The sequence below is a fragment of the Triticum aestivum genome, chromosome 4B, assembly GCF_018294505.1.
Source record: "Triticum aestivum cultivar Chinese Spring chromosome 4B, IWGSC CS RefSeq v2.1, whole genome shotgun sequence".
Classification (NCBI taxonomy): domain Eukaryota; kingdom Viridiplantae; phylum Streptophyta; class Magnoliopsida; order Poales; family Poaceae; genus Triticum; species Triticum aestivum.
In genome coordinates, this window is record NC_057804.1 from 110,537,087 (window position 1) to 110,565,025 (window position 27,939).

Consider the following 27,939-nt stretch of genomic DNA (forward strand, 5'->3'; position numbering starts at 1 on the left):
ATCTCACCATGCTTCTTTGCATCCTGTGATCTTCCAATTCTTGTGAATCAAACACCCAGATTGGCAGAAATCCTGTGTTTTTAAATCTCTATTTTGCACATGCATTCCTATCCTATTCCTATCTATTTCCTATCCCTGCATTGTTAGAATCCTCAAATTCAAACAAGCCCTTACACAATTACTTCTGTTACAGATATGTGTCAAAGAAAACCTTGTGTGGTGTGTCCTGCTCCTGGGACGTTGTGTTCCACCCCAGCTCAGTTACTCCAACGACCGTAGGGTTCACCATAACAGGGATCCGCTCTCCAGACTATCTTTCGCTGCCTAAGATCTTCTTCCCCGCCGCCGGCAGCCACGACAACTGCATTACCATCATCAACTGAGCAAATGACCTTGAGGACTACACAGGTCCGCAAGAGAGGTCGCACTCTTCCGTGTCTGCTTACGTTATGCATCGCTTAACATGATGACATGCTACTTTTATTGTCGTGTTCACCTATTAGACTCCGAGTCAGGTCCAAACTAATGCTGAAACTTGAGTTTTTAAATGGTTGTGGGGTACATATTGGGGCAGCAATCAGTACTATCTGTCTACTATCTGGTTAATCTCGGATGTCTACTATGAGTTTCATGTTGGGTGCAAACAAACATTAAAGGAGCCATTATCTGTATTTTTTAACTAAATCTATTATCTGCCTACTATCATTGGTTTTGGGTCTATCCACAGTTTTCTACCATCACTCTGGATTTGTGCATACACTCCTTACATAATCTCACTATGTTTTATTCCTATGCATGTCAGTTATTGTACACAATGGAACTGAACATGTAGAGCAAAAGAGACGAGCCTTGCATGGCAATAAAATTTCATGCAGACGTCGCTCCATGGTGGGCGCAAAGGCAGCCCCCCCTCCACCCATTTCGGATCGTAATCAAGAGGAAGATAACTATTCTGAGGGGGATTCAGAAGGAGAAGACCTCTCCTATTTACTCCCCTGAGGTCTTCGCTCTAACTTGGCATGTTGATGTTGGTAATATCATGCATATGGTGCCTTGCATTGCTTACTGTATACATCAAAGATGTCATTTGCTTAGTTTAGATATGCTTTGTGTCAATGACATCTGTTTAGTTTCTTTATCGTATATGTGAATCATGCAATGCCATCTTGTTTAGCTAGGCATCATATATGTGAATTTTGCAATGCCACCCTGGTTAGCCAGTCATCTTATATGTGAATTATATCATGCCATCATTTTTTTACGTGTTAAATTTGTCAACAATTTTAGTACATTCAATTACTCTTCCTGTGCACCAGCCATTCAGCACGGTCATGGAAAAATCTGGAGTGGAAACAAGGTCTTCAGAGCAGACGATGCTATCTGACGAAGTGCATGTCTTGCTGGTTACGGATAGCTCCTCAGAGGAGGATTCAGAGATAGATGACCAGTCCTATTTACCCCCGAGGTGCATGCTCTAACTTAGCAGGGTTATGTTGCTCATATTGTGCGTATGGTATCTTGCATTGCTATGTCATTTGCTTAGTTTAGACATACTTTGTGTGAATGCCACCTGTTTAGTGTCTAATTACCATATATGTGAATTATGCAATGCCATCTTGTTGCAAGACATTATATATGTGAATTATGCAATGCTATCTTGTTGCAAGGCATTATATATGTGAATTATGCAATGCCATGTTGTTTAGCCAAGCGTCATATGTGTGAATTATATCATGCCGTCCTTTTTTTGTATTTCTCATTGCTTTTGTCGACAATGTTTGTATATTCAACTGCTATTCCTGTGCATCAGTCATTTGAATTGGTGATGGAGAAATCTGGAGTGAAAACAAGGTCTTCGGAGCAGACAATGCTACTTGCTGAAGCAGATATCTTGCTGGTTACAGATAGCTCTTCAGAGGAGGATTCAGAGGCAGATGACCAATACTATTATCCCCCTAAGGTGTATGCTCAAACTTGGCAGGGTTATATTACTAATATCATGCGTATGTTGTATTGCAATGCTTAGTTTTTACATCATATACACAATATTGAATGCCATCTCCTTAGCTGACACATCATATATGTGATTGCCCTCTGCTCACTTCCTTAGTATATAAAGTATATAAATCATATATTTGAATTATATCATGCCATGATGTTTACATAGACAACATGTATCTGAATTATGGCATGCCAACCCATTTTCTAAAGACATAATATAGTTATATCATCTCATCATGTTTACATAGTCATCATATTTTGAATTGTGTCATTCTATCCGTGAATTATATCATACCATCATGTTTCCATTGACGGCATGTTTGTGATTTATGGCATGCCAACCACTTTAATAGACATATCGTATAGTTATATCATGTCATCATGTTTACATAGTCATCATATTTTGAAGTATATCATTCTATCCTGTTTAGTTAGCCATCATACATGTGAAACCGTGTCATGCTATCCTATTTAATTAGCCATCATATATGTGAAATTATGTCCTGTTATTTTGTTTGGTTAGACAACATAAATGTGAATTATTTCATGCCCTGTTTTCTTCCCTACTATCCATTGCACATGTCTATCTTACAATGTCTGTACATTCAATTACTTTTCTTGTTTATCAGCCATTTCAATTGGAGGGTGTGATGGCAGTATCTATGGGAGTAAACACACGGTCTTCAGAAAAGATCGTGCTACTTGTCAATGCAGATAGAACCACGGTTGTACTTGCCAAAGAACCAGCCCCACCACACATAACCCAGACTCACGCAAATTGTACCCCTACCCAGTTGGACAGAGAACCAGCTACACCCCTTATAACCCCAACCCCAGCAGATAGTAATCCAATAGTTGACACAACACCGTCTCCACCAAAGAGCACCCAAACACGAGCAGTTAGTAAGGCAACTGCAGTGCCCAAAGCACGAGGACCACCACTCCGAACCCCAAGCGAACGCTTAAAGCAGAAGAAGAATTGTTCTCGGGTCAGGTTCCGTAGCTATGATCCATACTACTTTGCTCTTGCATCACTTTATTTACTCATACCAACTAATTTCAAATTTGAAGGATGCAACTGAAACTCTAATGGCGCAACAGGTATGTTTTAAACCTGTTTCTTTAACGTGTTTGCTGTTGTAACTTGCTCTATGTTGATTTCAGTTTCAATTCAATAAACAGTTATGTTCTCATGCCATGCACATTACAAGTGTTGTTATTGCTGTGTAGTTTCCCACACTTATATTCTGTCTATGCTGCTTTGTCTTAAATAGATATGATTCGAACTGTATCTATCTTGATTTGGCAACATAAACTAGAATGATATAGACCATACAGTGACCATACTACATAGATATATGTTTGTTTCATGCTGTTATCCTATCCACCTTACTACTGAATTGGTTTACCAAAATGAGTTTCATATACTACATTGTAAACCTGTGATGTGTTTGTTTGTTTCTCTTTTAGAATGCGGATAAAATACTGGAGAAGAGTACCCTGTTATGCAATGGTAAAGGAAGTAATGCAGATAAGGTTCAAGATAGTGAGCCATCCCTATTGGTCTCCAAGAAAGCTGATAAAAACTATATTGTAGACACTGAGACAACCCCAAAGTCCTGTCTTATGTAGTGTTCGAGTTACTGGCTACTACTGTTAGCACTAGCTCTTCGAACTCGCTGCCTGAATCAGTTCGGCTTCTTGAGTCTCAACTTCAAGTTGAAAGACATCAATTAGATGTTATGCGACAGGAAGCCGAAGGACTGAGGAAGTCCCTGCAGAATTCAGATGCATACTTTCTGGTGCAACAACAAGTGCTGGAGGATTTAAGTGCCAAACAAGAGAAAGTTAATAATCTTGCTAAGCATCTTGCCAGCATTATGGGTACCCAGGATATTGTTTCTTGAGCTCTTCTGAAGTGGTTTCAGTTCTAGACTTGTTTTGCTGCGGCGTTTATATGCTGCTTTGTTCCCTATATTTGCACTGGTGGCGAACTTTGATGCCCAGTGGATGTAATATGTGTAATAGCTGTGATAGCCTAGCATAAGTTGCTTGCTTATTTATTTCCTTATTGTCATGTTTATTTGTTTGCTTGTAGTCAATGCAGTTCTTTTTCCGCGTTTTGCTAGTGGCCGCAATAACCTATTTTTTAAAACTAGGCCACAATAACTATGGGCTACATATTTACTGTAGTTACCATGGGCCTCCTACGGGTCATAGAAACAATGGGCCTTCTAAGGGCCATAGAAACAATGGGCCTTCTATGGGGCGTAGAAGCAATGGGCCTTCTACGGCCCATGGACACAATGGGCCTTCTACGGGTCGTATGATCGGTTGGCCAAACATGGGACAATAACAGACCGCATTATGGTCATAAACGGGCTAGAGTTGGAATCGTCCGTTCATGGGCCGACCATAATGAGCCATTGTTAATCGGCCGTATTTGATGACGCTATGAAAACGGCCCAACGTATTAATGGGCCACAAACGGGCCGACTGTAACCACGGGCTGAATTTGGCCCACAAGCAAAAAATGACAGTAACGGGCCGTAAGTAAATAAATGCTGGAAATGAGCCCAAGAATAAATGGCCCTGAGAAGGCCGAAAGATAACATGGGCTGGAAACGGCCCAACGGAATAATGGGCCGTTAATGGGTATAAAGTGACACACTGTTCATTACGGGCCAGTTTCACCACGTGCCGTTAATGGGTATAAAGTGATACATTGTTCATTACGGGTCAGTTTCACCACGGGTCGTTAATGGGCCAAGAGTTACAAAGGGCCTCATATGGGCCGAAAGACGTCATGGGCCATACATGGGCCGGAAGTTAAAACGGGCTGGAATCATATTGGACGGCCCAAATGACGCTACTGGGCCTAATTCGGATAGGTCCTAACGGGCCCTGGGTTAGCGGGCTGTAAATGAGCTATATGCGAACAGGCCGTTAATAGGCTTTCCGTGGGCCGACCCGCCACCTTTTGACCAAGTCAAACGGGTCGGCCTTTTCACAAGAATGGGCCTCTGTTGGGCCGTGCCACGTGTTGACGTATCATAGGCGCCTTCGGTCCAATGAGTGGATGACATCTGTCCCAACAGTGAGCCGACACGTGTTTCCTCCAGCCAATGATGATTTTACACGTGGAAAATTCCCATTGGTCGGTGTTGTTAACGGGCTATCGGATTCAAAACCGGACCCGATAGCTTAACAACATTCCGTTATAGTGGATGCCACGTGTCGGTCACCCTTGACGAAAGCACTTCTATGACGCGCGATTTATCGTCATGGAAGTGGACACTTCCATGATGATAATTTTGGTAATGTCATGGAACACTTCTACGACAGCACAGGTATGACTATCTTGATTCTATCATAAAATCGTCATGGATGTACATGGATGACAGAAAACGTGACCTACTGTGACAAACACGTATCATCACGGAAGTGTATTTTTTTGTAGTGATATAGGTGGGGGGAGGGAAGGCAGCCAGGAGGCACCCCAAGTGGGGCCGAATCCCACTTGGGCTCCTGCCCTAGCCGCCCCCCTGCCATGTATGCGTGCGGGAGGAAGGCAGGGGGAGGTGGTGCCCCCCTTTCCTTTCTCTCATGAGGAGGGAAAGGCAAGAGGGGCCAACCCTCCCCCTTTCCTTCCCCTAGGGCTGGCGGCCAGGGAGAGGGCGCGCCAGCCCCCTTGTGGGCTTGTGTGTGCCTTCCTTTGCCCATTAGGCCCATAGACCTCCCGGGGGTGCCCGAAACCCCTTCTGGTGATCTGATGACTACCTGGTGACTCCGAAACTCTTTCGGTGTCCGAATATCATCGTCCTATATATCAATCTTTACCTCTGGACCATTCTGGAGCTCCTCGTCATGTCCATGATCTCATCCGGGACTCCGAACAACATTCGGTCACCAAATCATATAACTCATATAACATTATATCGTCAACGAATGTTAAGTGTGCAGACCCTATGGGTTTGAGAACTATGTAGACATGACCGAGACACCTCTCCGGTCGATAACCAATAGCGGAACCTGGATGCCCATATTGGTTCCTACATATTCTATGAATATCTTTATTGGTCAAACCGTTATGACAACATACACAATTCCCTTTGTCTGTCGGTATGTTACTTGCCCGAGATTCGATCGTTGGTATCTTCATACCTATTCCAATATCGTTACCGGCAAGTATCTTTACTCGTTCCGTAATACATCATCTCGTAACTAACTCCTTAGTTATTTGCTTCTAAGCTTATTATGATGTGTATGACCGAGAGGGCCCAGAGATACCTCTCCGATACTCGGAGTGACAAATTACAATCTCGATCCATGCCAAGTCAACAAACACCTTCGAAGATACCTGTAGAGCATCTTTATGACCACCCAGCTACGTTGTGACGTTTGATAGCACACAAGGTATTCCTCCGGTATTCGGGAGTTGCATGATCTCATGGTCGAAGGAACATGTATTTGACATTCAAAAAAGTAGTAGCAATAAACTGAACGATCATACGCTAAGCTAACAGATGGGTCTTGTCCATCACATCATTCTCCTAATGATGTGATCCCATTATCAAATGACAACACATGTCTATGGTTAGAAAACCTTAACCATCTTTGATCAACGAGCTTGTCTAGTAGAGGCTTACTAGGGACACGGTATTTGTTTATGTATTCACATGTATTTAAGTTTCCGATCAATACAACTCTAGCATAAATAATAAACCTTTATCATGAATAAGAAAATATAAAATATCAACTTTATTATTGCCTCAAGGGCATATTTCCTTCATCAACACCTTTGTGAATCTCAACTAAAGTATCCCAATTCTCTTTTACATTCTCCAAGTGACTGATTTTGTGATTCTTTTGGGACATAGTGCATTGAATAGGATGCCACAAAGATTGAGCCTTGAGTTTTATCTTGATGACTTGCTTCGTGATGTCATTATGTTCACCTTGCACACCATTGAGAATAAGAGCCCAAATGAAAGGATTGTAACTAAATCTCAGCCGCCTGAGCGCTAGGCACACCCATTTCTAAATCATTAATTTGATCAACTGACTATGAGTTGAATGTCATGCAAAGTATATCTTAAAGTTTTTATATACCTATTTTGGTTTTGTTTAATGAAATTTATACACTAAGAACACATTATTTATTCAAGGGACGCAACCCCTACCAAAGGCGATCCAGGGTTTTGCTCCGATGTCATCCTCCTCCACTGGTGCATCATCGACCTCATCCTCATCGGGGGATCTTCCGTGGGGTGTGGGGAGACCCGATCTACCTTGTGAGTCATGCTTTTCTCCTCTTGGAGCATTAGATAGGTAGCCATTCGGCGGTGTCAAGATGATGGTGTCGCTGTCGGCGTGTGATAAGATATTCCCACCTCGCCCTTGTCCCGGTGATGCTTCCTCGCATCACTAGGAGGTGCGTGAAATATGGTGTGTCCTTAGGTCTGTCTCGTCGGGCATGGCATTTTTTATGTAGGTTTGGCTCGGTCGCTTTATTCCATGGAGCACACAATGTTGTTGTCTTGGTCCTTCGGCTCAAGTTTTGACGGGCGAAGATTGGCTTGTCTTGGCCTCGTCGAAGAGCGTGTGAGGTTTGTGTTCTCCAAGTCCAAGGGGTTTCTACGTGCCCTCTCCATATTTTTCATCTCCCGCGTGGCGATTTCCTACGCAGATCATGGCCACTAATGTCTTCCAGTATACATTGATGACTTTCCTTTCACCACTCCTACAATCTCCTAGGTTTAAACAAGTTTACTCCGCTGCAACAGAGGTCTAAAGACGACAGCGAGCTTTCCTCACGACATGTCGCCGATTTTTTTCCTTTCCCCCGAAAAGGAGGCTGTAACCCCTGGCCTTTGCATCATTTCAAAAGGAGATTACCGATGGATGCAGGAGGAAAAAAACTTCGACACCCCAGAAATTTGATTGTATTAAAAAAATTGTCAGCGTGTTCTTTTTTGTAAGGATTTGTCATTTGTGCTAGTTAAGTACATGACATTTACCATGTGACATACTCCCTCCGTCCGAAAATACTTGTCATCAAAATGAATAAAAGGGGATGTATCTAGATGTATTTTAGTTCTAGATACATCTCTTTTTGTCCAATTTGATGACAAGTACTTTCGGACGGAGGGAGTATATGGTAAGCAATCCAAATTATTTATGAGCAAACAAAAAAAGTACATGGCATTTGACCTTTTTCAATCAAAAGAAAAAGAAAAAGAAAAAGAACACGTTATTTGATAGAAATATCCCGCTCTATGCCTAACATGTCGGCTCTCATCTCTGATCACTCCCATCTCACCAACCTCGCAGTCTGAGGGAGAGAGATATCTCTTCTCCTAACCCCATCACCATCACGTGCAAACTAACCAACTCCTCCAACCATCCCGATCAAATTACAGAAAAGCCCCTCCGTTTCACTCCGGTCCGCTTCCCCCCACCCACCGTCCTCCGTCCCGTCCATGGTGGTGGCCGAGCACCAGCAGTAGCACCGCCTCTGCTTGATGGCGCAGTACAGGCAATCCGGCGGCGGCTTCTTCGACTCCCGCGGCGGCGGGGCCCACCACCCGCTCCCGGACTACCACCGGGCACACCCCTCCAAACCCTCCCGGATCCGCCGCCCCGGCAAACCCGCGCGCCGCCGCTCGCCGGCCGTTGCCGCAGCTGCCGCTGCAGTCCTGCTCCTCGCTGGCGTCTTCATCCTCTCGCGCCGCCTCTCTCGCGACCCCGCAGGTTCGTGGTTTCACACTCCCGGCACGGTGGTTTCTCTGGGGATGGGTTGAGGCGGTCCGCTCGGTGTTCTTGTTGCTTCGACAGGAGAGAGTGAGAGGGGAGAGAGAAAATGGCATCTTTGACGCTCTTGGGATCGTCCATGGCGTGGCTGGATGCGAATGGGATCCAAATTCTGTTCGGTTGATCTGGTTATCTGTTAGTTCGGTTGTCTTAATGCACAACATGTTCGTACTGTTTTGCAGAGATCGGAGAGGATTCGGGTGGCGGGGAGGGTTTGCCGGAGTGGAACCGGAGCAAGAACTGGAAGGAGCTCAAGTTCGGCCATGGCGGTGGTGGCAGGAGTGCGCGGGATTCCAGGTACTGGGACCAGGACGATCGACGGCGCGACGAAGACTACTCGGAGGACGAGAAGGAGAAGGTCTTCGGTGCAGGTGGAAACACTGCTGATGCTCGTGGTGGCAGTGAGAAAAGCGTGAGCTCTGATCCCGGTATTGAGGAGAAAGGGTTGACCTTGGATACCAGGGGTGGTGCTGACAAGGAGGTTCCAGAGTTGGCTGAAGGGGGGAAAGGAGGCACCTTGTACAATGAGGGTGGCAGGAAAGAGCTGGAGCAGTATGAGGCGGCTTCCATGGGAGTGGTGGGCACGGGGATGAGGGAGGTTGATCCAGATGATGAGTATGATGATGGCATTGATGATCCCGATGATTCTCAGATGCATTCTGCCGGTAGGAAGCTTGGTGATGGTATTCATGAGAACATAGGGAAGGAAGAGAGTGCTGCCTTGGAGAGACACATGAAAGCAGGTGGAAGGATTAGTGATGGCGGTGATGCTGTTAACACGGATCAAAAGAAAGCTTCGGGTACTGGTGATAAGAAACATGGGTCCAAGAAGAAACCAAAGCGTAAAAAGTCTGGTGAGTTATTCTCCCTTTTCAAGTTTGAAAGCTAGAGTCGGGCAATTTGAATTTAGGATCATGTTTTTCTTCCCTGAATTGGTGGAATTTTGATCCCGTTCACTTAAAATAACATAAGATTTTTGTTATTACTATCGTAATAGCTTTATGAGGTAATCCAGCTAGCTAAGTAGCTATATATATGCGTGCTATTTTTCTGCTGTAGTGAGATCATTATTTTTTTAGAAACATGAGATTTGATTGTAAGAATCTAATAGGAGACGCTGTTAGCATGTATAAGATGTGTACTGTATGCAGTGACTATTTAAGTGTTGAGTCATGAATAAAATATGAGCATGCATATTGTACCCACTGGCTACCTAAATATTACGACATGCATGACATGGCCGTAATATTGGATGTCTTGAGCATGTTAGACTGCCAACTGATAGGCTTGTGGCATAACATCTTCATAGTTTGCTGTTGGATTTAAGAATCGAAGATATGGTACCGATGTTAGATGACCAGGTCCTGGTGAATTAACTGAAAATGTTAGCACACAATGGTATCATGATATATTTGCTGTATTATTTATTATGCAAGTCAAAATCAGTATCTGTGAGCTTTATTATTAGGTCTATCAGTACCTTTGCTCTATCCTATATACCTAAGAGAGTCGTCCCCACTAACTTATTTATCTCAACATGCAAGCATCCCACCTCACCATACAATTATGATTGGGATAAAGCCCGCCTCAACATGGAATTATGCATGGGAAAAGAGCCACCACAACATTCAACCATGCATGGAAAAATGTTTCCCATTCAATTATTATACTTACATTCAATAAATATTTTTGCAACTATACATAATCAAATATGATAAATCATATGTATTTTTCATTTTGGTTCTCATGTGATAACCTAAATATTCATCAACCAATTCCCACAGCAACACGCAGGGTATCCTCTAGCTTGATAATTTGTTGTACCATAAGTTCTGTTGATATCAAATATGACACTTTTTTTGCAATCAAGCTTGTTTCATGTCTTTATTATCTACTCATAAAATATTTAGCCTCTGTTCTTGACGGTTACCTAATTAGTTGGAACATATTAACCAGGTTCAACTTGTGAAATGAAGTTCCTGAACTCCACTGCTCAACTTGTAGAGCCTGCAAAAAATGAAAAATTTGCTAGCTTTAAGTTGGAATATGTAGAGATTGAACAAAAACCAGCTGGATCAGAAAATTGGGAGCCAAGATTTGCTGGCCACCAGACTCTACAGGAAAGGGAGGAGTCATACGTAGCTCATGACCAACAACTGACATGTGCTTTTGTTAAGGGGCCTAATGGATCAAGCACTGGTTTTGATATATCTGAGGATGACAGGAAGTACATGAGCAAATGCCGCATCGCTGTATCTTCCTGCATCTTTGGAAACTCTGATCGTCTGAGGACTCCATTTGGCAAAACAGTATGACATTTCTTGGCACATAACTCTTTGAGAAATTTACACTTTTACTGTGATTCCTCCATCCTGTATAAGTTGCAATAAGCAGCTTATAACAATTTGTTTCTGTAGGTTCCTTTGTTCTTGGTATGGTTTCTTGCAGAACGTTTAGGATCTCATTAGCTTCGCTTTACTGTTATAGCCTCTAGGTACTTGTCAAAGTTAAAGCAGTATTTTTACTGCTGATTAGTTTCACATACAGACACAAGAAAACCTTAGATAACAGGTCTATGAAATGCAATCACATCTCCATCAATAGTATAATGATTTCGCTAAGTCCTTTAATGTTGATATGTGATACAAGATTGAAAACTCATTTTTCACATTTTTCTAAAATCACCATAACCACACTCTAAACTTAAGCAATTCCTGACCTTTTCTTTTGCTATGCCGCAACATGAAGTATCCTGTAGTATCCATTCATCCAATGAAATGTCTTTCTATGATATCTTTGCAGATTACAAGTCTCTCAAAGAAGACAGTTTGTTTTGCTATGTTTTTGGATGAAGTCACATTGCAAACTTTGCTATCTGAAGGCCAAAAAATGGACAACATGGGTTTCATTGGTGTATGGAAGATCATATTGATTAAGAATATGCCTTATAATGACATGCGGAGAGTTGGGAAAATACCAAAACTTTTGGCGCATCGACTTTTCCCATCGTCAAGGTAAGAGCGAGTTTCTGCATAATATCTTGTGTCCTGATTGCCATGCATGTATTTCAGTTAAGGACTCAACTGTAGTTTTTAGTGTTATGCATGCTATTTCCCCATTGGCAAATCATAACCTTGTCATCTCCCAAAAAAGTCTTACCTTTTGCTCAACACACACTGGTTCATTATGTGTTAGTTTTTTCACAAATTAATCAAAGGTTATTTTGCACCAGGGAGCCAGTTGTCCCGATCCTTATTGGGACAAGTAACAGTACATACTATCCAAAGTTATTGAAATCCAAATTTCAATATCAAATTTAATTTGTGGCATCCTATTTGCTGTTTGATTCAGAATATTGGATGGTCGGTATGCTAGCATAAAACTGCATAATTAGAGGTTTATGAGAAAGGATGATGTTGTCACCATGTACCGATTCGAAAAAGATGATATTTCTAGTTAATTGAACACAAATACTGTGGCTACTTATCTGTGGTTGCTGTAATTTTTATCAAATGGGTAGTCAGACAGCTCTGGAAAATTATTGGTTAACAGCATAATTGGCTGAGAACCAGTCAGTGACACCATAGGTCCAGTAGTTTCAGTACAGAATTTTGAACCCTTCTCCACTCCCCCTGTATATCCTGGGACTTGGGTATTTGTTCCAGGCAATACTGCCCACACCGGGGACTCATCCCATCCCCATCTGTATTGTGTGCTTGTCTGCTTATATCTTTGCTCAGAGTAGTAATCCATCTTGGTTTCTAAAACTTGATAGTGTCAGTGTCGCTGTCTTGAATACGCAGACCTGTGTTTGATGAATAATTGGTTTTCTGTTTCTGGTTTGTTCTCTTCCTGTCCAATAGCAGTGCGAACACTGGCACAAAATGCCTGTTTCCCATGGTTTGTTCTCTTCATTGACACTGGAACAATAGCTTTCTTTATACCCAGAGATTGTGTGTGGTCTTCTCTCCGGTATCTTTCTTATACTCTGAAGAAACCAATTGGTGGTGACAGTCATCCACTTTGGAATCATACCAGCTGTCCGATTTGCTGCGAACTTGATCACCCATTTAAAATATGTTTTACAAAAGAGAAAAGACCCTGAACTACCATGTTTTTTTCTGACACGCCGATCAGCACTTCAGTTCGGTAAAAATATATAATCTTGTAAACATGTAGTACGTTTTTTAATCTGTAGCATAAATTGTAAATATGTAGTATGTTTTTTTCTGCTAATGTATTATCGTGCTTTTTGTAAGTCACAGTATGAAAAGGTAAATGTGCTTTGTCAGATAATCAGTGTGGGGCTTGTGCTTTAGTTTTACATCTTTAATGTGATGAACCATCCTGTTCTGCAATATGGTTTGTCTAAGAACTTCACTTGTATCAGATTCTCGATCTGGCTGGACAGCAAATTGCGACTACAAACAGATCCTATCCTTATCCTAGAATATTTTCTTTGGCGGCATGGTTATGAATATGCTATTTCCAATCACTATGATCGACACTGCGTATGGGAGGAAGTGGCACAAAATAAAAAGCTGAACAAGTTCAATCATACAATAATTGATCAACAGTTTGAGTTTTACCAAGCTGACGGACTGACAAGGTTCAACTCATCGGATCCCCACAAGCTGCTACCAAGCTGTATGTTCTCTTACCTGCTGGTATTAGTTCTAGTGTATGAATTGTGTTGACCTAAGAATTCTTTTTCCTCTTGTTACAGATGTCCCTGAAGGTTCTTTCATCGTGAGGGAACACACACCGATGTCCAACTTATTCTCTTGTCTGTGGTTCAATGAGGTTGATCGCTTCACACCTCGTGACCAGCTCAGCTTTGCATATACATACTTGAAGCTTAGAAGAATGAATCCTAAGAAGTCGTTTCGCCTCAATATGTTTAAGGTGGGTGCGGTTAACCATCATAGCTAGGATTTATACGACATATCCGTTTTAGTTTAATCATTAATCCTATAAATTTTCAGGATTGTGAGAGACGATCAATGGCAAAACTATTTCATCATCGATCGGAAGAGAGACATAGCAGTGGACAGCTAACAAGATAACAAAGAGATTTTCAAAGGGTGGGTTTAGAGAGAAAGCAGAGATAGCACAAGGATTATACCTTTGGTACAGCTCACGAAGTTCAACCACTGTCAACATCTATGTCCGGCCAGGGAGTCGATGCTGAATGGATGGCCGCAAGCGATCGCATGTACATCATGATCCTGCAGATTAGTTCCGCCGTTCTTTTTGTACTCGACAAAGGCGGGTTAGGAAATGCTAGCTGTTTGGTTTCATAAGTTCGTGTTGCTTGCCGTGAAGTTTTGTTCATTCTTTTGGGAAAGAAACGGTCTGGCTGCGCATGAACTCCTAGAGCCGGCCAGGCTCTGTGTACCATCATATGGTGTATTCTCATGTAATCCAAAATGGTCTAGTGAAATGTAATATTATGACGGGATGCTGCACTCTGTAATTCTCTCCAGGATAGGAAATTAGTGATTTTTGCCTGAACTTTTGGAATCTTCAGATTTGATGTGTTATGTTTGATTCCGGAAACTCATTTCCCTCAAACTGGACCTAATTTTGTCTGATATTTTTAAGTAGCACATTTTTTTGTGTTGAATGCGCAATAAACAATATGTTGCTTCAAGAAAAAACAAGGCATATGTGCTCTTGCTGGTTGCAGGCTTGAAGCTATTTAACTCGTGGAAGAATAAATGAAGTGTCATTTGCTTTATTGATCAGTCCCGGGACACTGTCAATACAAGTTACAAACCAGATTGAAATGCAAACACATAAAACCACACGCTACAACTTCTACACCCTTTACAAAGAAGGAAAAAAGATATAGAAATTTCAGCTGATCGATGAATTAGCAATTTATAGGATCATCAAATCCAACATTACAAACATCACCAAATTTTTACACGGGATTAAAATCCAGAGGTAATTAAAATTCACCCCAATTCAGTTATGTGAGGAGCTTGTCTCTGAAGATCCCCAGCATCTCGTTCCTGCCCCTGATCACCTCATCAAAGACTTGATCAAGAACACAGTCGAACATCTCCACCCCCTCCCGGAGCTCGCCGGACCTCGTCCTCAGCAGCTCCACGTGATCCTCTGATCCTTCCGTCTTGCCGCCCATCATGTCCCTCACCGCCGTGACGACACTCTCGTGCTCCGCGATGCTCGCCGGCAGCGCCGCCACACGGTCGTTGATCGCCGACAGCGACTCGCGCCACGGACGCAGCTGCTCTGGGACGGCGGCGCGGGCGAGCGTGCAGCTGCGCGGGTGCGCGCCGCCGACGCCGACGTCGTCGTCGAGGAGGGAAGGGGGTGAGGCGTGGGTGAGCGCGTGGAGCACGGAGGTGGCCACGACGGCCATTGTGATCTTGGCGACGAGCGTGACGAGGACCATGCTGCCGCTGCCGCTGGAGCTGGAGATGATCTTTCCCCCCAGCCGCTCCGCCTCGCTCACCACTGCCTTCACGTCCGACAGCTTAGCGCGGACGGCGGCGGCCGGTGACGACGGCGCGTCAGTCTCCTTCGGCGCCCCGACGCTCTCGGCGACGAGCGAGGCGGCGACACCTCCGGCGCCGGCGCAGCCCACCTGCGCGGCGAAGTCCACCACCATGCAGTAGCGGTGCATCCGCGACACAGCGGACTTGAACGCGTTGCAGAAGTCCAGCAGCGCCGCCGTCTCCTGCATGTACTGCTCCAGCCAGTCCTCGCCGCCGCAGGGGTCGGCCGGCGCGTCGGCGCTCCTGAAGACGGCCAGCAGGTCCCGCTGCATCCGCCTCACCAGGCGCATGGCGTCCGCGCACCACCCCATGGACACCGCGGACCCGCCGCCGCCGTCGTCATCTTCGGCGGACAGCGTGGCCTCCAGGTGCGCGAGCCCGTCGACGAGCGAGGAGCAGAAGGCGTTGAGGAGAGGGCACTGCCGGCGGCGAGCGCCGCCTGGCCTGAGGCATCGCATGGTCGCCATGCTGCTCATGCATGCATGAGAATTGAGAAGATGTAGCGAGAGAGATGACCTGCGTATTTGCATGGTTTGGTTTCTTGGAGGGGTGGGGAAGATAGATTTTTCCAAAGGGAGGGGAAGGGGAGGAGTGAAGCAAGAGAACAACTTGTATACTATTCCATGCACCTCGCGTACTTTGCTTAACCTCTCCGCACTTCTTCTTTTGATTTGATCTGGGACCGGTTCGATTTTTTTTTTCAAAAAACTTTCAATCTATTCATCTTCAATCATGACAGTATAACGAGCAACAAAAATAATAAAAATTGCATCCAGATCCGTAGACCACCTAACGACGACTACAAGCATTGAAGCGAGCCGAAGGCACGCCATCGTCATCGGCCCTCCCTCATCGAGCTGGGCAAAACTCATCATAGTAGAGAGTCGGAAAGTCGTCGTGCTAGTGCCTCATAGGACCAACGCACCAAAACAACAACCACCGTTCTTTGCGTAATTTGACCGGGTTTTCGGTGTTGAATCGAACCGGTCAAAAGTCGGAACGACATTTTCCAACCAAATGAAGATTGCAAGAAAGGTGTGCTACCAAATTGAGTCAATATTCATAGGAAGCAAACCCAATTCAAGAAATTGCAGAGAAGTCTGAAATCCAAAGTCTTTATACTGTTGCTGATGGTAACAGGTAGTACTACCGAAGGGGGTTTTCCTAGCTAGTTTCAGCAGTTTGGTCCAACCAACCAGGCTTCACCTTGGTGTATGTCCAGGTGTTTGGATTTGGATGTAGGAACAACTATTAAGTTATTGATTGACTTGCAAGGATGGATGGGATGGGGGGGCCCTTTTGGGAGTGATTCCCTGACAAGGGAAGTAGTTCACTCTAAGTCTGTCACTGATTAAAAATGGCCCCATGCATGCTTGGCGCAATTCCTTCAAAATGATACTGGTCTTGGTGGTTCATCATGAATATATATAAAAGAATTAAGCTGCTAAGCTAGCTCCACTCTCATGCATTTGAGTACTTTGCCTTGAGTGCTTCCTTGCCTGATACGTGTTTGTTTTTATTTAACTCACTATTAGGTTTTTCTTTTTGTGTTAGATACTGTTTTTTAATACAGTACAACGCAGACGCTCATATATACACACATAGAGTTATCCCTATAAATGCATACATGCACACGCTATGTTTATAAGAACCTTTAAGATACTGAGCCGACACTACATACTGAGATCGACAAAGTTAGTGGACGTGCTTTCGTGGTCGAAGGGGACATCTCCTCCCACTAAATGAATATCACCACCGAGAAATAAATAAATCCGGCAAAGTGGGAGCACCGGTGCCAATACATTACAACATAGATGCTCACATACACTCAATGCACCCACACACACTCTACCCCTATAGCGCTATCCGAAGAGCCTCAAATAAATACAGGAAAATACGAGCACCAGCGCCAACACAGTTACACTCACCCATGTGAACATGCACACACCCCCTACCCCTATAACACTGTGAATAGTACAAACGGTAGCAATTTTTTCTCATTCTACATTCTTTATAAATTTAGGTTAATTATGATGCAATACCTAGCAACCTTTTTTGCAGGACTCCGTAGGATAAGCAAATTAACGAATATATGTGTCTTAGAGTATCCAGGTTAGTTCCATATTAGGTTGTGAGAATTAGGCTTGAGTTGACTGATAATGCATCTCTAATTTTTTTTGCGGAAGAAATGCATCTCTAATTGGGCTGATCATGCATGCTATTTTTCACGAAATAAGGGTTACGGGTTGCAACAGACACTACTTAAAATATCATGTATAAAGAAATCGTCAGTGCACTGTAATGCCAAAGGTTCTATCTTTTTACTAGAGTATGTTCGTTCGATTTTTGCTCTATTGTGAGCTAAAAATTATATGCATAACAGAAAACAATGACATTCTTGGTTTTTTGACTGGGCTGCCGACACTGAGCCTAAAAGAGTTGACATTTGTCTAAAGGTTAGTCCTTCCTATTTTCTAATTCACGTTTTGTTGTTGTTTTTGCTTCTTGTGTATCTTGCTTCGTTCGATAATATAAATTTTCATCTATTGTAGGATGGGGTATTATCTGTAAAATGTGATCTTTAAAATCTATATTGGAGCAATTTTCCTTCGGTTCGAAGAAAAGCTGTTTTGTTCAACTTTTGGTTGCACCAGGCGATTTTCAGACTTCAACTATCTTGGTTGGAAACATCTTTGGCTGGAACATTTTAAATATATAGCTAAGTGTATGTAACCATATGTGAACTGTTTTATGGTACCTTTTGGTATTTATCGAAGTTAAATTGACTTATACATTACCAGCTGCCAGCTTGCTTACCCCATGTCTTCTTTTCTTCTATGAGAAAAACAAAGCAGCCACACACACATGCTTCACGATAGGCGCGCCGTGCCTCCGCCCACTAGTATAAACCACATTAGTCTAGCTGTTTGGGTTGGAATTATGCTTCCTAATTTGTGTGGATATCTTGCCTCCAAAACTTTCTTTGGATCGAAGGTTTGAGCTCATTTCTGCTCAAAATAAATACTAGTGCCTCTATTCCAATTTTTTTTGAGAACATGCAATGTGTGCCTTAGTCTTATAAAAGACAGAGGGTAAAATACAAGAACTCAAGCAAGCTCCCACCATACGCCGGTGAGTAGCAAACACCACTCAAACTAAAACACACACAATACAACTTCGACTCCAATGCATAAGGGTCTGTCCTAGACTGACCAACAAAACCATGTCCCGACCAACGCCGACCGTCTCCAAAGAGCAACAACTCCAAATGAGTTCTCCTTGTTGGCGCACCAACCACCTTTGATTGCCTAAAAGAGTTGAAAGGTGGGCGGCAGGACTTGGACAACCCGAGAAAGTCATCGTCTTGGACTCATCCGCTCAGTGTACATAGCGCCCCTGACGAACAATTCACTACAACAACGGGTCACCGAAGTCCGGATACACATACGAGATACCAGTGTCCTGAGATAAACTTGACAACCAACATTAGATCTCGTTAATCCAATTGTTATCAACACCAAAATAGTATTTGAGTGTCAATGCACTTTCAGTGCGGCTTCGCAACAATGATGACGTGATGTTCTGGTGGCTCTCGTAGTGTTGTGCAACGGGGTGGTGGGGCTTTGCCCTTCTGGTGGCGGTTCTTGGGTCATGGCGCCTAGTTTTGCAGGTAGTCGACGTCTGCTCGTAGGGAGCGTGCCACACCCAACAGTGAGGACGTTGTAGGATCGAATCGTATGTCTAGAGGGGGGGGGGTGCTTAGGCTACTTGACCAAATAAAAATCTTTCCTTTTCCCAATTTTAGTTGTAGGCAGATTTTAGCAATTATGACAAGTCAAGCAATCAACCTACACATGCAATTCTAAGAGTATAGCAGCGGAAAGTAAAACATTGCATATGAAGGTAAAGGGAAGGGTTTGGAGAAGGCAAACGCAATGGAGACATGAAGATTTTTGGCGTGGTTCCGATAGGTGGTCCTATCATACGTCCACGTTGATGGAGACTTCAACCCATGAAGGGTAACGGTTGCGCGAGTCCACGGAGGGCTCCAACCACGAAGGGTCCACGAAGAAGCAACCTTATCTATCCCACCATGGCCATCTTCCACGAAGGACTTGCCTCACTCGGGTAGATCTTCACGAAGTAGGCGATCTTCTTGCCCTTACAAACTTCTTGGTTCAACTCCACATCATGTCGGAGGCTCCCAAGCGACACCTAACCAATCTAGGAAACACCACTCTCCAAAAGGTACTAGATGGTGTGTTGATGATGAACTCCTTGCTCTTGTGCTTCAAATGATAGTCTCCCCAACACTCAACTCTCTCTCACAGATTTGGCTATGGTAGAAGAAGGATCTGCGTGGAAAGCAGCTTGGGGAAGGCTGGAAATCAAGGTTCAAATGGTAGGAATGGAATCTCTTGATATCAACACATGAGTAGGTGGTTCTCCCTCAGAAAATGAATGGTGGAAGTGTAGACACATTCTGATGTCTCTCTCTTATGAGAAGAAGGGGGTGGAGGGGTATATATAGCCTCCACACAAGATCTAATCGTTACACACTTTTGACCCATCTCGGTGGCACCGATAAGAAAACTCGGTGGCACCGATCTGTACAAAAATATGAACGTTAGGAATCTCACTGGGACCGACGGGAACAACTCGGTGGGATCGATGTGCTAGGGCTTAGGGAAAACTTCAACTCGGTGGCACCAATTGCATCAACTCAGTGAGACCGAATTGAGTGCAATGAGCAACAGAGAATCAGTCAAGCCAACTCGATGGGACCGAAGTGAATGCAATAAGCGACAAAGCGCTGGCAAGGCCATCTCGGTGAGACCGAGATCCATATCGGTATGACCGAACTATTAGGGTTTTGGCAGTGGCTATGTCAAGATGAACTCGGTGGCTCCGGATAGGAAATATTTGTGGGCCTGAGTTGGGAATTAGCTTTTGGACATATTTGGATAGAGAAAGTAGCTGAGGGTTTTGGAGCAATATCACTAAGCACTTTAAGCAAGAAGATCATTAAGCAACACATCATTCCCTTTTAATAGTATTGGCTTTCCTATGGACTCAATGTGATCTTGGATCACTTAAACAAAAATGTAGAGTCTGAAGGAAATATGCCCTAGAGGCAATAATAAAGTTATTATTTATTTCCTTATAATCATGATAAATGTTTATTATTCATGCTAGAATTGTATTTACCGGAAACATAATACATGTGTGAATACATAGACAAACAGAGTGTCACTAGTATGCCTCTACTTGACTAGCTCGTTAATCAAAGATGGTTATGTTTCCTAACCATGAACAATGAGTTGTTATTTGATTAACGAGGTCACATCATTAGTAGAATGATCTGATTGACATGACCCATTCCATTAGCTTAGCACCCGATCGTTTAGTATGTTGCTATTGCTTTCTTCATGACTTATACATGTTCCTATGACTATGAGATTATGCAACTCCCGTTTACCGGAGGAACACTTTGGGTACTACCAAACGTCACAACGTAACTGGGTGATTATAAAGGAGTACTACAGGTGTCTCCAATGGTCGATGTTGGGTTGGCGTATTTCGAGATTAGGATTTGTCACTCCGATTGTCGGAGAGGTATCTCTGGGCCCTCTCGGTAATACACATCACATAAGCCTTGCAAGCATTACAACTAATATGTTAGTTGTGAGATGATGTATTACGGAACGAGTAAAGAGACTTGCCGGTAACGAGATTGAACTAGGTATTGGATACCGACGATCGAATCTCGGGCAAGTAACATACCGATGACAAAGGGAACAACGTATGTTGTTATGCGGTCTGACCGATAAAGATCTTCGTAGAATATGTAGGAGCCAATATGGGCATCCAGGTCCCGCTATTGGTTATTGACCAGAGACGTGTCTCGGTCATGTCTACATTGTTCTCGAACCCGTAGGGTCCGCACGCTTAAGGTTACGATGACAGTTATATTATGAGTTTATGCATTTTGATGTACCGAAGGTTGTTCGGAGTCCCGGATGTGATCACGGACATGACGAGGAGTCTCGAAATGGTCGAGACATAAAGATTGATATATTGGAAGTCTATGTTTGGACATCGGAAGTGTTCCGGGTGAAATCGGGATTTTACCGGGTTACCGGGAGGTTACCGGAACCCCCCGGGAGCCATATGGGCCATCATGGGCCTTAGTGGAAAGGAGAAAGGGGCAGCCCAAGGGGGCTGCGCGCCTCCCCCCTTCCCCTAGTCCTATTAGGACTAGGAGAGGTGGCCGGCCACCCCTCTCCCTCTTTCCCCCTTGGGAATCCTAGTTGGAATAGGATTGGAGGGGGAGTCCTACTCCCGGTAGGAGTAGGACTCCTCCTGCGCCACCTCCTCCTGGCCGGCGCCTCCTCCCCCCCTTGGCTCCTTTATATACGGAGGCAGGGGCACCTCTAAACACACAAGTTGACACAAGTTGATCCACGTGATCGATTCCTTAGCCGTGTGCGGTGCCCCCTGCCACCATATTCCTCGATAATACTGTAGCGGAGTTTAGGCGAAGCCCTGCTGCTGTAGTTCATCAAGATCGTCACCACGCCGTCGTGCTGACGAAACTCTTCCCCGACACTTTGCTGGATCGGAGTCCGGGGATCGTCATCGAGCTGAACGTGTGCTCGAACTCGGAGGTGCCGTAGTTTCGGTGCTTGATCGGTTGGATCGTGAAGACGTACGACTACTTCCTCTACGTCGTGTCATCGCTTCCGCAGTCGGTCTGCGTTGGGTACGTAGACAACACTCTCCTCTCGTTGCTATGCATCACATGATCCTGTGTGCGCGTAGGAAATTTTTTGAAATTACTACGAAACCCAACAGTGGCATCCGAGCCTAGGTTATTGATGTTGATGTTATATGCACGAGTAGAACACAAGTGAGTTGTGGACGATACAAGTCATACTGCCTACCAGCATGTCATATTTTGGTTCGGCGGTATTGTTGGACGAGACGACCCAGACCAACCTTACGCGTACGCTTACGCGAGACCGGTTCCCTCGACGTGCTTTGCACAGAGATGGCTTGCGGGCGACTGTCTCTCCAACTTTAGTTGAACCAAGTATGGCTACGCCCGGTCCTTGCGAAGGTTAAAACGGAGTCTATTTGACAAACTATCGTTGTGGTTTTGATGCGTAGGTGAGATTGGTTCTTACTTAAGCCCGTAGCAGCCACGTAAAACATGCAACAACAAAGTAGAGGACGTCTAACTTGTTTTTGCAGGGCATGTTGTGATGTGATATGGTCAAGGCATGATGCTGAATTTTATTGTATGAGATGATCATGTTTTGTAACCAAGTTATCGGCAACTGGCAGGAGCCATATGGTTGTCGCTTTATTGTATGCAATGCAATCGCGATGTAATGCTTAACTTTATTACTAAACGGTAGTGATAGTCGTGAAAGCATAAGATTGGCGAGACGACAACGATGCTACGATGGAGATCAAGGTGTCGCGCCGGTGACGATGGTGATCATGACGGTGCTTCGGAGATGGAGATCACAAGCACGAGATGATGATGGCCATATCATATCACTTATATTGATTGCATGTGATGTTTATCTTTTTATGCATCTTATCTTGCTTTGATTGACGGTAGCATTATAAGATGATCTCTCATTAAATTATCAAGAAGTGTTCTCCCTGAGTATGCACCGTTGCCAAAGTTCGTCGTGCCCAGACACCACGTGATGATCGGGTGTGATAAGCTCTACGTCCATCTACAACGGGTGCAAGCCAGTTTTTGCACACGCAGAATACTCAGGTTAAACTTGACGAGCCTAGCATATGCAGATATGGCCTCGGAACACGGAGACCGAAAGGTCGAGCGTGAATCATATAGTAGATATGATCAACATAACGATGTTCACCATTGAAAACTACTCCATCTCACGTGATGATCGGTTATGGTTTAGTTGATTTGGATCACGTAATCACTTAGAGGATTAGAGGGATGTCTATCTAAGTGGGAGTTCTTAAGTAATATGATTAATTGAACTTAAATTTATCATGAACTTAGTACCTGATAGTATCTTGCTTGTTTATGTTGATTGTAGATAGATGGCTCGTGCTGTTGTTCCGTTGAATTTTAATGCGTTCCTTGAGAAAGCAAAGTTGAAAGATGATGGTAGCAATTACACGGACTGGGTCCGTAACTTGAGGATTATCCTCATTGCTGCACAGAAGAATTACGTCCTGGAAGCACCGCTGGGTGCCAGGCCTGCTGCTGGAGCAACGCCAGATGTTATGAACGTCTGGCAGAGCAAAGCTGATGACTACTCGATAGTTCAGTGTGCCATGCTTTACGGCTTAGAATCGGGACTTCAACGACGTTTTGAACGTCATGGAGCATATGAGATGTTCCAGGAGTTGAAGTTAATATTTCAAGCAAATGCCCGGATTGAGAGATATGAAGTCTCCAATAAGTTCTATAGCTGCAAGATGGAGGAGAACAGTTCTGTCAGTGAGCATATACTCAAAATGTCTGGGTATAATAATCACTTGATTCAATTGGGAGTTAATCTTCCGGATGATTGCGTCATCGACAGAATTCTCCAATCACTGCCACCAAGCTACAAGAGCTTCGTAATGAACTATAATATGCAAGGGATGAACAAGACTATTCCCGAGCTCTTCGCAATGCTGAAAGCTGCGGAGGTAGAAATCAAGAAGGAGCATCAAGTGTTGATGGTTAACAAGACCACTAGTTTCAAGAAAAAGGGCAAAGGGAAGAAAAAGGGGAACTTCAAGAAGAACGGCAAGCAAGTTGCTGCTCAAGAGAAGAAACCCAAGTCTGGACCTAAGCCTGAAACTGAGTGCTTCTACTGCAAGCAGACTGGTCACTGGAAGCGGAACTGCCCCAAGTATTTGGCGGATAAGAAGGATGGCAAGGTGAACAAAGGTATATGTGATATACATGTTATTGATGTGTACCTTACTAGAGCTCGCAGTAGCACCTGGGTATTTGATACTGGTTCTGTTGCTAATATTTGCAACTCGAAACAGGGACTACAGAATAAGCGGGCACTGGCAAAGGACGAGGTGACGATGCGCGTGGGAAACGGTTCCAAAGTCGATGTGATCGCAGTCGGCACGCTACCTCTACATCTACCTTCGGGATTAATATTAGACCTAAGTAATTGTTATTTGGTGCCAGCGTTGAGCATGAACATTATATCTGGATCTTGTTTAATGCGAGACGGTTATTCATTTAAATCAGAGAATAATGGTTGTTCTATTTATATGAGTAATATCTTTTATGGTCATGCACCCTTGAAGAGTGGTCTATTTTTATTGAATCTCGATAGTAGTAATACACATATTCATAATGTTGAAGCCAAAAGATGCAGAGTTGATAATGAAAGTGCAACTTATTTGTGGCACTGTCGTTTAGGTCATATCGGTATAAAGCGCATGAAGAAACTCCATACCGATGGACTTTTGGAACCACTTGATTATGAATCACTTGGTACTTGCGAACCGTGCCTCATGGGCAAGATGACTAAAACACCGTTCTCCGGTACTATGGAGAGAGCAACAGATTTGTTGGAAATCATACATACCGATGTATGTGGCCCGATGAATATTGAGGCTCGTGGCGGATATCGTTATTTTCTCACCTTCACAGATGATTTAAGCAGATATGGGTATATTTACTTAATGAAACATAAGTCTGAAACATTTGAAAAGTTCAAAGAATTTCAGAGTGAAGTTGAAAATCATCGTAACAAGAAAATAAAGTTTCTACGATCTGATCGTGGAGGAGAATATTTGAGTTACGAGTTTGGTGTACATTTGAAAAACTGTGGAATAGTTTCGCAACTCACGCCACCCGGAACACCACAGCGTAATGGTGTGTCCGAACGTCGTAATCGTACTTTACTAGATATGGTGCGATCTATGATGTCTCTTACTGATTTACCGCTATCATTTTGGGGATATGCTTTAGAGACGGCCGCATTCACGTTAAATAGGGCACCATCAAAATCCGTTGAGACGACGCCTTATGAACTGTGGTTTGGCAAGAAACCAAAGTTGTCGTTTCTTAAAGTTTGGGGCTGCGATGCTTATGTGAAAAAGCTTCAACCTGATAAGCTCGAACCCAAATCGGAGAAATGTGTCTTCATAGGATACCCAAAGGAAACTGTTGGGTACACCTTCTATCACAGATCCGAAGGCAAAACATTCGTTGCTAAGAATGGATCATTTCTAGAGAAGGAGTTTCTCTCGAAAGAAGTGAGTGGGAGGAAAGTAGAACTTGACGAGGTAACTGTACCTGCTCCCTTACTGGAAAGTAGTTCATCACAGAAAACTGTTTCAGTGACACCTACACCAGTTAGTGAGGAAGCCAATGATAATGATCATGAAACTTCAGATCAAGATACTACTGAACCGCGTAGATCAACCAGAGTAAGATCCGCACCAGAGTGGTACGGTAATCCTGTTCTGGAGGTCATGCTACTAGATCATGATGAACCTACGAACTATGAAGAAGCGATGGTGAGCCCAGATTCCGTAAAGTGGCTTGAAGCCATGAAATCTGAGATGGGATCCATGTATGAGAACAAAGTATGGACTTTGGTTGACTTGCCCGATGATCGGCAAGCAATTGAGAATAAATGGATTTTTAAGAAGAAGACTGACGCTGATGGTAATGTTACTGTCTACAAAGCTCGACTTGTCGCAAAAGGTTTTCGGCAAGTTCAAGGAATTGACTACGATGAGACCTTCTCACCCGTAGCGATGCTTAAGTCCGTCCGAATCATGTTAGCAATTGCCGCATTTTATGATTATGAAATTTGGCAAATGGATGTCAAAACTGCATTCCTGAATGGATTTCTGGAAGAAGAGTTGTATATGATGCAACCAGAAGGTTTTGTCGATCCAAAGGGAGCTAACAAAGTGTGCAAGCTCCAGCGATCCATTTATGGACTGGTGCAAGCCTCTCGGAGTTGGAATAAACGTTTTGATAGTGTGATCAAAGCATTTGGTTTTATACAGACTTTCGGAGAAGCCTGTATTTACAAGAAAGTGAGTGGGAGCTCTGTAGCATTTCTGATATTATATGTGGATGACATATTACTGATTGGAAATGATATAGAATTTCTGGATAGCATAAAGGGATACTTGAATAAAAGTTTTTCAATGAAAGACCTCGGTGAAGCTGCTTACATATTAGGCATTAAGATCTATAGAGATAGATCAAGACGCTTAATTGGACTTTCACAAAGCACATACCTTGACAAAATTTTGAAGAAGTTCAAAATGGATCAAGCGAAGAAAGGGTTCTTGCCTGTGTTACAAGGTGTGAAATTGAGTAAGACTCAATGCCCGACCACTGCAGAAGATAGAGAGAATATGAAAGATGTTCCCTATGCATCAGCCATAGGCTCTATCATGTATGCAATGCTGTGTACCAGACCTGATGTGTGCCTTGCTATAAGTTTAGCAGGGAGGTACCAAAGTAATCCAGGAATGGATCACTGGACAGCGGTCAAGAACATCCTGAAATACCTGAAAAGGACTAAGGATATGTTTCTCGTATATGGAAGTGACAAAGAGCTCATCGTAAAAGGTTACGTTGATGCAAGCTTTGACACTGATCCGGACGATTCTAAATCGCAAACCGGATACGTGTTTACATTAAACGGTGGAGCTGTCAGTTGGTGCAGTTCTAAACAAAGCGTCGTAGCGGGATCTACATGTGAAGCGGAATACATAGCTGCTTCGGAAGCAGCAAATGAAGGAGTCTGGATGAAGGAGTTCATATCCGATCTAGGTGTCATACCTAGTGCATCGGGTCCAATGAAAATCTTTTGTGACAATACTGGTGCAATTGCCTTGGCAAAGGAATCCAGATTTCACAAAAGGACCAAACACATCAAGAGACGCTTCAACTCCATCCGGGATCTAGTCCAGGTGGGAGACATAGAGATTTGCAAGATACATACGGATCTGAATGTTGCAGACCCGTTGACTAAGCCTCTTCCACGAGCAAAACATGATCAGCACCAAAGCTCCATGGGTGTTAGATTCATTACAGTGTAATCTAGATTATTGACTCTAGTGCAAGTGGGAGACTGAAGGAAATATGCCCTAGAGGCAATAATAAAGTTATTATTTATTTCCTTATAATCATGATAAATGTTTATTATTCATGCTAGAATTGTATTTACCGGAAACATAATACATGTGTGAATACATAGACAAACAGAGTGTCACTAGTATGCCTCTACTTGACTAGCTCGTTAATCAAAGATGGTTATGTTTCCTAACCATGAACAATGAGTTGTTATTTGATTAACGAGGTCACATCATTAGTAGAATGATCTGATTGACATGACCCATTCCATTAGCTTAGCACCCGATCGTTTAGTATGTTGCTATTGCTTTCTTCATGACTTATACATGTTCCTATGACTATGAGATTATGCAACTCCCGTTTACCGGAGGAACACTTTGGGTACTACCAAACGTCACAACGTAACTGGGTGATTATAAAGGAGTACTACAGGTGTCTCCAATGGTCGATGTTGGGTTGGCGTATTTCGAGATTAGGATTTGTCACTCC

General features: G+C 43.6%; 2 protein-coding genes across 2 annotated transcripts; one reads left to right on the plus strand and one right to left on the minus strand.

Moving 5' to 3' along the window:
* The first annotated feature begins 8,365 nt into the window (after positions 1-8,365).
* LOC123091337 (uncharacterized) lies at positions 8,366-14,343 on the plus strand. Its single transcript, XM_044512825.1, has 7 exons — positions 8,366-8,754; positions 8,997-9,668; positions 10,771-11,123; positions 11,617-11,828; positions 13,205-13,461; positions 13,541-13,719; positions 13,800-14,343. The coding sequence occupies exons 1-7, from the start codon at positions 8,526-8,528 to the stop codon at positions 13,878-13,880; spliced, it is 1,983 nt and encodes a 660-aa protein (XP_044368760.1). The 5' UTR covers positions 8,366-8,525; the 3' UTR covers positions 13,881-14,343.
* A 171-nt stretch (positions 14,344-14,514) lies between these two features.
* LOC123091338 (protein BPS1, chloroplastic) lies at positions 14,515-15,906 on the minus strand. The gene has a single exon (XM_044512826.1). The coding sequence runs from the start codon at positions 15,866-15,868 to the stop codon at positions 14,789-14,791; it is 1,080 nt and encodes a 359-aa protein (XP_044368761.1). The 5' UTR covers positions 15,869-15,906; the 3' UTR covers positions 14,515-14,788.
* Positions 15,907-27,939: the final 12,033 nt, after the last annotated feature.